The sequence below is a fragment of the Mustela nivalis genome (assembly GCF_964662115.1).
Source record: "Mustela nivalis genome assembly, chromosome: 2".
In the NCBI taxonomy this organism is placed as follows: domain Eukaryota; kingdom Metazoa; phylum Chordata; class Mammalia; order Carnivora; family Mustelidae; genus Mustela; species Mustela nivalis.
This window is the reverse complement of record NC_139021.1, coordinates 1,359,876-1,368,449: the sequence shown is the minus strand read 5'-3', so window position 1 is coordinate 1,368,449 and position 8,574 is coordinate 1,359,876. Positions and strand designations below refer to the sequence as shown.

At 59.2% G+C, this 8,574-nt stretch overlaps 1 protein-coding gene and 1 pseudogene across 3 annotated transcripts; both read left to right on the top strand.

Annotated features, from left to right (window-relative positions):
• The first annotated feature begins 374 nt into the window (after positions 1-374).
• On the top strand, positions 375-1,636 carry LOC309858770 (glyceraldehyde-3-phosphate dehydrogenase pseudogene; annotated as a pseudogene). Its single transcript has 2 exons — positions 375-835; positions 1,136-1,636. The product of its transcript is annotated as a glyceraldehyde-3-phosphate dehydrogenase pseudogene (transcript).
• A 1,301-nt stretch (positions 1,637-2,937) lies between these two features.
• On the top strand, positions 2,938-4,421 carry LOC309859642 (lymphocyte antigen 6H-like). Of its 2 annotated transcripts, none has more exons than XM_082720603.1 (4): positions 2,938-3,043; positions 3,154-3,238; positions 3,410-3,535; positions 3,826-4,421. In XM_082720603.1, exons 2-4 carry the CDS (start codon positions 3,187-3,189, stop codon positions 4,077-4,079), a joined length of 432 nt encoding a protein of 143 aa, XP_082576729.1. In that variant the 5' UTR covers positions 2,938-3,043; positions 3,154-3,186; the 3' UTR covers positions 4,080-4,421. The 2 variants fall into 2 exon arrangements, with proteins under 2 accessions (XP_082576729.1, XP_082576730.1); XM_082720604.1 differs by having other exon boundaries at positions 2,961-3,043; positions 3,151-3,238.
• Positions 4,422-8,574: the final 4,153 nt, after the last annotated feature.

Sequence of the window (8,574 nt, the reverse complement as noted above, 5' to 3'; positions counted from 1 at the left end):
ACTCAAGCCCGAGGCTGCCTGCCATCACTGGAGGCTCTCAGGGACGCAGGGACCCTACCACCAGACCCATCAAGCTGGGAGGCTCATTGGAAACCCTATTTCAGCCCCTCAGAGGAGCCCGGCCCTCAGCACCCCAACCGAACCGTAGTCCGCAGCCCCCGTAAGACTGCACATGGGGCCGGAGAAAATCTTGAGGTCTGTTCTATCAACCTGGATGAGAAGCATTCTCCCTCACGTGAGGCAGGAGATCTCAAATGGTCTCATCTGCAGAAACACAATTCAGGTAAAAACAGAAAGTGGGGGCTCTTTGCTCTTCCCCGTTCGACAGACAGACGCATCTCCAGGTGCAGTGCCAGCCCCGTGCCCGAGACACAATGGTGAAGGTCGGAGTGGACGGATTTGGCCATAGTGGGCGCCTGGTCACCAGGGCTGCTTTTAACTCTGCTAAAGTGGATATTGTCGCCATCAATGACCCTTTCATTGCTCTCAACTACATGGTCTGCATGTTCCAGTATGATCCTACCCACGGTAAATTCCACGGCACAGTCAAGGCTGAGAACGGGAAGCTTGTCATCAATGGGAAGTCCATCGCCATCTTCCAGGAGCGAGATCCCGCCAACATCAAATGGGGCGATGCTGGTGCTGAGTATGTTGTGGAGTCCACTGGGGTCTTCACCACCATGGAGAAGGCTGGGGCTCACTTGAAGGGCGGGGCCAAGAGGGTCATCATCTCTGCTCCTTCTGCTGATGCCCCCATGTTCGTGATGAGTGTGAACCATGAGAAGTATGACAACTCCCTCAAGATTGTCAGCAATGGGGGCTCCTGGGTGGCTCAGTGGGTTGGGCCTCTGCCTTTGGCTCGGGTCATGGTCCCAGGGTCCTGGGATCGAGCCCAGCGTCGGGCTCTCTGCTCTGTGGGGAGTCTGCTTCTCCCTCTCTCTCTGCCTGCCTCTCTGCCTGCTTGTGATCTCTGTCTGTCAAATAAATAAATAAATAAATAATCTTTTAAAAAAAGATTGTCAGCAACGCCTCCTGTACCACCAACTGCTTGGCTCCTCTGGCCAAGGTCATCCATGACAACTTCGGCATTGTGGAGGGACTCGTGACCACCGTCCATGCCATCACTGCCATCCAGAAGACTGTGGACGGCCCCTCTGGGAAGCTGTGGTGTGATGGCTGAGGGGCTGCCCAGAACCTCATCCCTGCTTCCACTGGTGCAGCTCAAGGCTGTAGGCAAGGTCATCCCTGAGCTGAGTGGGAAGCTCACTGGCATGGCCTTCCGTGTCCCCACCCCCAACGTGTCTGTTGTGGATCTGACCTGCCGCCTGGAGAAAGCTGCCAAATATGATGACATCAAGAAGGTGGTGAAGCAGGCATCAGAGGGCCCCCTTAAGGGCATCCTGGGGTATACTGAGTACCAGGTTGTCTCCTGCGACTTCAACAGTGACACCCACTCCTCTACCTTCAATGCTAGGGCTGGCATTGCTCTCAATGACCACTTTGTCAAGCTCATTTCCGGGTATGACAATGAATTTGGCTACAGCAACCGGGTGGTGGACCTTATGGTCCACATGGCCTCCAAGGAATAAGAACCCCCTGAACCACCAGCCCCAGCCAGAGCAAGAGGAAGAGAGAGGCCCTCAGCTGCTGGGGGATCCCTGCCCCAACTTATCCCCCAAAACACTGAGAATCCCCCAACCTCCACTCTTTCCTTCCCAGACCCCCTGAAGAAGGGGAGGGGCTCGGGGAGCCCTACCTTGTCATGTAACATCAATAAAGTATACTGTACCCAGTCAAAAAAAAAAAAACCAGAAGCGGCACGAAGCGGAAAGTCAAGTCTTTCATATAAACCAGAGAATTTTGTCTCACTGGGCTTCTGCCTGACGCATGGCTAGAACTTCGGATAGAGCGGCACCGTGACCGTCTGCACCTTGTCACCTCGGTCACCTTGTGACATTCTCCTGCCTCTGCGTGAGATCAGCAAATTCAGTTATAAAATCCCATGGACAAAACTCTTCTGTTCTAATTTGCTTCCACCAAAACAAACTATCCCTAACACTATTGTCAAAAGAGAAATGAACCAAGTACCGTTCAAGTTTATGTGATTTGGGCAAATCTTCGGTAAATAAGACTAGTTTGGGGGTGCCTGGGCGGCTCAGTGGGTTAAAGCCTCTGCCTTCGGCTCAGGTCATGATCTCAGAGTCCTGGGATCGAGTCCCACATCGGGCTCTCTGCTCAGCAGGGAGCCTGCTTCCCCCTCTCTCTCTGCCTGCCTCTGCCTACTTGTGATCTCTGTCTGTCAAATAAATAAATAAAATGAAAAAATTAAAAAAAATTTTTTTAAAAAGTTCATGAAGACTAGTTTGATATCGTGAGTCTCGTCGAGACGGCCGCGTCTCCGGAGCTGTCAGCCCCCAGTCTCACACGAGCACGCGTCTTCACTCGGGCCTCAGATAAACTACTGTTGCATCCCCAGGATGGCTAAATCATCAAAACTATAAACTCAACCAAAGAATAAGTGTGTAAGGACAGAGATCCTGAGACAATGAGGTACCATTACTACACGAACACCAAATGCAGCAGAAAAACGAGAAAAAACCAACAACGATGTGTTTAACATTAAAAAAATTTGTTTCTGCTTCTGTGACTTGTGAGGAGCACTTTTTGGGGAGCATACATGGAGGACAGGACGGGTTTATGGGACTGGGGACTGGGGGCCAGGAGTGGAAGAGAGACAGAGAGGTCTCAGCTGTATAGCTGGGGAGGGCCCCACAGCCTCCGAGAGACCCTGGAAGTTGAAGCCAGAAACAGAGAGCGCCCAGCTTCCTCCTGGAATTTCCCTGAAGCCACCACTGGACGGCTAGGTGAGACCCCGTCCTGGCTGGGACTCAGGTCGGGTGTGATAGCTACTCCGGAAAGGGTGGAGACAAAAGAGTCCAGCCCCAGCTTCCTCCTGATGGGGCACAGGATGCTGGGGGGTGACTTCTTGGCCGGGGGTAAGAGGCTCCAGTGCCGGCCGACAGACGGGGACTGACGCCTGCGGGTGAGTGAGGCAGGAGGGAACTGGGCTGGCGAGGGCTCAGCCTTGGAGGGCCAGGGTCTGGGGAGGGGTGGCAGCAGCCTGAGCCTGAGCCCGCCCCCCTCCCCCAGCAGGAGCTCAGGCACATCTTGTCACCTCCAGGAGCCATGACAGGCCTCCACCTCTTCCTGCTGGCCATCCTGCTGTGCTGGGAGCGCGGTGAGCAGCGGGGCACCAGGCCGGGGTCTGTGCTGCTGGGCATGGCTGGCCATCCCCTGTGCGATCCCGTGTGTGCGCATGGGACGGGTCTGCCCCCCAGGCCCCAAGAGGGTGGGAAGGGGCCGCGGTTCAGGCCTGAAGAGGTCTGACTCCGTGCTCCCTGCCCCCCAGCGCCAGCCCTGAGCCTGCAGTGCTACACCTGCATTGATATGGAGAACGGTGGTCCCTGCCAGCCCCTCCCGTGTCCGATGCCCGGCGTCTGCTACAGCAGCAACATGACCTTGACCAAGGGCGATGGTGAGTCCCCAGGGCCCAGCGGGTGGGGGCAGGCCAGGGGGCTCTGCTCTGATGCTCCCTCAGCCCCTCGGAGGAGTGTGGGCTTGCCAGCGGCCCCGCTCCCGCCTGCCTCAACATCCCCAACTGCATGGCGAGGGGCCGGCCTCCAGAGGCCTCCGCGGGGACGGGGCGGGATGCCACTCCAGCAGCGGGACGGAGGACCAAGTGCTCCCTGGTGACCAGGGGCGAGTCTAGGAGGCTGAGAGGGCCGTGGAGCCTCTCACGCCAGGCTCCCCCCTCCTTGCCCACAGGAAAGCAGCTGAAATACCAGCAGAAGGGGTGCGCCCCCTCCTGTGACGAAGTTTCCAGGTTAATGCAGCAGCTCTCCCAGAGGAGCCCCATGGACGTCCTGGTTCCTGCAGACCTGCAGGGCCAACCTAAGTTTGAATCGCAGGGTCTGGTGTGCTGTGAAAAGGACCTGTGTAACGGGGGGACAGGGCACCTTGGCCCTGGCGGGGGGCTCCTGCTCAGCCTAGGGCCCGTCCTGCTCTGGGCCCTGCTGTGACCAGCTCTGACTCCAGCACAGAAAGCGGGGCCTCGTTCTGAACAGAGTCTGACGAGCACACGCACGCACAGGCACACACACGCACCCACGAGCACAGACCCTGAAAACCTCCGCCACCCCTACCCAGCCCCCCTGCCCAGCCCTAGGCTCAGGCCCCCAGTGCCCTGCTATGTTCACAAGCTTATCCAATTTTGCAAACACCGTCAACCAACTATTGGCCCAAGATGCAGAGACGGCCGCGCCCTGACCGGAGGGGCCTCTAGGAGAGCAAAGGCAGCAGCCCTGCCCAGGTCCTGCCCCCAGTGTGCCAGCCCGTGCCAGGAGAAAATAAACCTTTCTGCACCCTCCTGTTCTCTGCTGGTCCTTCGGCCCCCCTAGGGGTGGGGGGTGGGGGGGTCTCATGGCCTGCCCAGGAGGGAGACTGCTCTGCCCCATGGTTTTCCCTCAGCGGGGCTAGGGCCCATGACCCCAGGAATGGGAGTGGTTCTGGAGGGGTGCTGGGCACAGCTGGGGGTGGCTCCCACTCATCCCCATGAGGCGTTTCCTCCAATGCACGTGACCCACCCAGTCCCCCTGGGGGCCTCCATGGGAGCATCTGCCCAGGGCCTTCTCTGGTGGCTGATGCGCTGGTGGCGGTGGGGCTTCAGCCGAGGCAGGTGGTGGTGGGAGGGGGTCTCAGGGGGCTCCTTTCCTCTTCCACACAGTCCTCCCCTCTGAGCTCCTGCCCCCAAGGGTGACCCTGAAGCTCTGGCCCCGCTCCCCAGCCCACAGGACCCTGCTCCTCCCCCACGGGGTGGAGAGCCCGGGACCCTCATCTTCCCTCTAGGCCCCCCCAGTTGCCTCTTCCAGGAAGAGAAGCCCCTCTCCGCCCTGCCCGGGCCAGAAAGCCTGAGTGTGTCTCTGGGGCTCCCGGGATCGTCAGGGTCAGGTCTGCAGGGCCTTCGCTTCACGACCCGGGAACCTGAGGCACGGGAAGTTAATGCCAGTCTCGGCCAAAGACAAGGAACCAGAAGTGTCGCCCTGCCCACATGTGCCCTCTGCGCCTCCACGGACTGGACCAAGAGACAGCAAGGGCGTGCTCCCGCCCCCAGGCTGGGGGTGCTGGAGGAAATACAGCGGCTGGGGAAGGGGACACCAGCCCCACAGGGACAGGTCCTGAGGCCTCTGAGGTCTGGAAATCCGAAGCGTCTTCTCCATCACCCCTCCTCCCAGCAGCTCCCAACTCGCCCCCCCACGGTGCTGGCCACAACCCACACACCCTGACTCTACACCCCTAGAGCGACCAACCAACAGTGCCATGCAGTGGGGGAGGGCTCCGGAGTGAGGGTGCGTTGGGTGGGGGGGACAGGGGTGTTTTGTGGGCAGAGGGGTTTGAAGAACCACATCCATCCTGCACCTCCTGACCTCACCCTGCACCCCCGTGACCTTGGGCAAGGGCCCACATCCTCTAGCCTGCTCCGGTGAAGGCACCCCGTGCCAAGCAGAGCCTCTGCAGGCGCCAGCACAGGCCCAGGGGACACAGCTGGGTCCTGTCCCCCGCAGCAGCGTAGACAGTAGCCAGAGCCACCGGTCCGCACACTCACCATGACACCATCTCCATGGGCTTCTTGGTGCGTCCATCCTGGTAACTGGTGCCCATTCCTGAAGGAAACTGGTCTTTCCTTATTGATCGCTGTATCCTGATAACAGGCAAACTTTTTTCACTGTTAATATCCTTAAATGTATTAGTGGGTTACCTAAAAATATTTTCTGTTAATATATGAAGAACTTTTCTCATGTTTTTTCTTAAAATTGCCAAGTTCTCCATTTTCAATTTGTGTCTGGAGCCATCGGAAATGTGTTCTCCCTGGCACGCCAGCCCTGACCCCACAGGGTCTGGGGCAGAGCTCACCCTTCTCTGATCTGCTGCCCAGACACCCCCCCACACACACCCCATGAGGCCACCGGAGGTAGGAGTGGGGGGGGAACGGCCAGCGACCCCCATTCTTATCTCTCACCGAGCTAAAAACGTTCCAGCTTTTCATTCTGAAATAGGTTCACACTCACAAAGAAGTTTCAAAAATAGCACCGAGTTCCTATATTCCCTTCAGTCGCTACACCCGATGTTGACCTCTTATATAACCAGGGTCGGAAACAGGAAACCGCCGTGACGCCGACTCACAGATCCCCACTGCCGACCTGGGCCGAGCCCCCACGGCGCCCACGGGGCTCTGCTTGGGTCCAGAGCCCAGTCCTAGGGGTCTACCCGCCCGCGGTCCTCCCCGGGGCCGGCTCCTGCAGCTTTCCCGGCCACGCCTGGCGGCCAGTGCCCGTGGCAGAGTTCCAGGGGTTTCCCTCCACCTCGTGCTAAGATCTTAGTTAATCCTGACTATTCCTGCTCTGGACAGTCCACGCTTCCCAACGTTTGCCTTCCTGTTTGTGGACTGCAAATGCCTGGGGGGGGGCCTCCCGAGGCCACTGGAAGTGGGGTCCCAGATCCGACCCCATTGTCCCCACCCGACCCTGGGCAGCTCCTATCTGAGGGAGGCCCGTGGGCACGGGCTCGGAGAACAGTAGCCTCCAAAAGCTGGTGGACTTGAATCAAAGTGGGTCTTTCTGTCTGTGTGGCTTCAGCATCCGTCTTGCCCAGTCCTACTGTGCAGTTAGGGACACGTGCCCCTTGGACACGCCCCTTTCTGTGCAATGAGTGAGCGGCCTCACCTGCCCTCCGGCCCAGCTTCTGGTCCTACTTGGCGAGATGCCCCCCCCCCCCGGCGTGCAAGGTGTCCAGGGAGCAGGGTGCACGTGTCTATGTGGTGTGTGCATGTGAGTGGGGTTGTGTGTGTCACTTGTGTTCAGGGAAGGGACACAATGCGGGCAGGGCCGCAGGCTGGGCTTCGGGGGAGACGAGGTCCTGGTGACCCTCCACTGTCCTGTTCCCGTAGGGCCCGGCCCAGCCTGCGCAGCGAAGAAGGTGAGGGGCACCGAGACAGTCGGCTCCTTTGGCCCGGAATGCGGCAGGTCAAGGCCCTGGGTGCCCCACGTGGGGAGGGGTCGGCCCCAGCGCACCCAGAACCGGAGACTGAAGACCTCCCCAGCCTCCTCGGCCACTCCCCTGCAGTGGACAGGAGAGGCTTCCTAGTGAGGAGATAAAATCTCTGTCTGAATGGGTCGCCTGGGTTAAAGCCTCTGCCTTCGGCTCAGGTCATGATCCCAGAGTCCTGGGATCGAGCCCTGCATCGGGCTCTCTGCTCAGCAGGGAGTCTGCTTCTCCCTCTCTCTGCCTGCCTCTCTGCCTACTTGTGATCTCTGTCTGTCAAATAAATAAAATATATATATATTTAAAAAAAAAAATCTCTGTCTGAACATGGTGCTCAAGGTGCACTCAAAGGTGCTCAAGGTCTTGGGGGCCGGGCCAGAGCCTACCCTTCCTGAATGAGCTGCCTGGCATTTCCAAAGCTGGAGGTGGGGCCAGGAGAGGGTGGGGGGAGCAGATCTGTGCAGCCCCCCCCAACACACACCGACGACCGAGCAGAAGCCAAGCTGAAGATAAAGCAGAAGCTGACAGACCGCAGCCCCCACCCCAAACCCTGTGACCTTCCTCCTGAAGCTCCCGGCTGTCTTACTGTGTCTTACTGTTCATGCCTCGCTAGGGGGAAAAACAACTTGAACTTGACAATGGCAAGGGCCCTGGTCGGAGTGCTCTTCTACACATGAAACCTCTCTTGTCCTTACCCCTCTCCACTCCCACCCCCCACAGCCCAGGGGCAGCAGCTCCTGCCCACGGGTCCCATCCCTGGGCTTTAATAAAACCGCCCTTTTGCACCAAAGATGTCTCAAGAATTCTTCCTTGGTCCTGGGCTCCAGACCCACCCCACCGAAGCTCCCCTACCTTCCCAAACTACATCAATAAGCCTCCCCACCTACAGCCGTCCAGAGCGCTGCGGGAGCACTGCCCAGTGTCCACCCAGAGACGCACGGACAGATGCAGGGTCAGCTCGGGCCAAAAGCTGTCCTGGTCTGGGGCAGGTGGGAGTGGGGGGGGTGTCTCTGGAGGGGTGGAGCGGGGAAGACAAAGGCAGAGGACCCCTGGGAGGAAGGGGACACCAGGCTGGGGCTGGGACTCGGAGGACAGGCAGCAAAGCCCCACAGACTGCATGCGTGGGGAGTGGGTGAACAGCAGGCACCAGGGGACGCCGGTAGACTCAGACCAGAGGACACAGGCCATCTGCGGATCCCCCGTGGTCCCTGCAGGGAGGGGCACGCCTCCCCCACCCACCTTGGCGCTGCAAAGCACCAGTCTCCGCCTCCCCTCTCTGAGCACGCGCTGGAGAAATCTGGTCCTGGCAAGTTCCGCGCTGCCCCGTGGAGAAGCGTTTCTGTCACTTGAACAGGTGACCCGGCTGCCAGCGGCTCTCCCTGGGCCCAGCTGTCTGTCTGGACGCCTAGACCGGGGCTGCCCCTGCCGTGCACGAGGCTGCGGGTGGCCCGCGCTCCCTCTGCTCTGTCGGGCGAT

What these genes read in the sequence shown, in the direction of transcription:
- LOC309859642 (XM_082720603.1), top strand. Translation starts at nt 3,187, where the DNA reads ATGACAGGCCTCCACCTCTTCCTGCTGGCCATCCTGCTGTGCTGGGAG. An exon ending in CCTGCTGTGCTGGGAGCGCG is followed by an intron (nt 3,239 to 3,409) that starts GTGAGCAGCGGG and finishes CCTGCCCCCCAG; the next exon opens with CGCCAGCCCTGAGCCTGCAG. An exon ending in GACCTTGACCAAGGGCGATG is followed by an intron (nt 3,536 to 3,825) that starts GTGAGTCCCCAG and finishes CCTTGCCCACAG; the next exon opens with GAAAGCAGCTGAAATACCAG.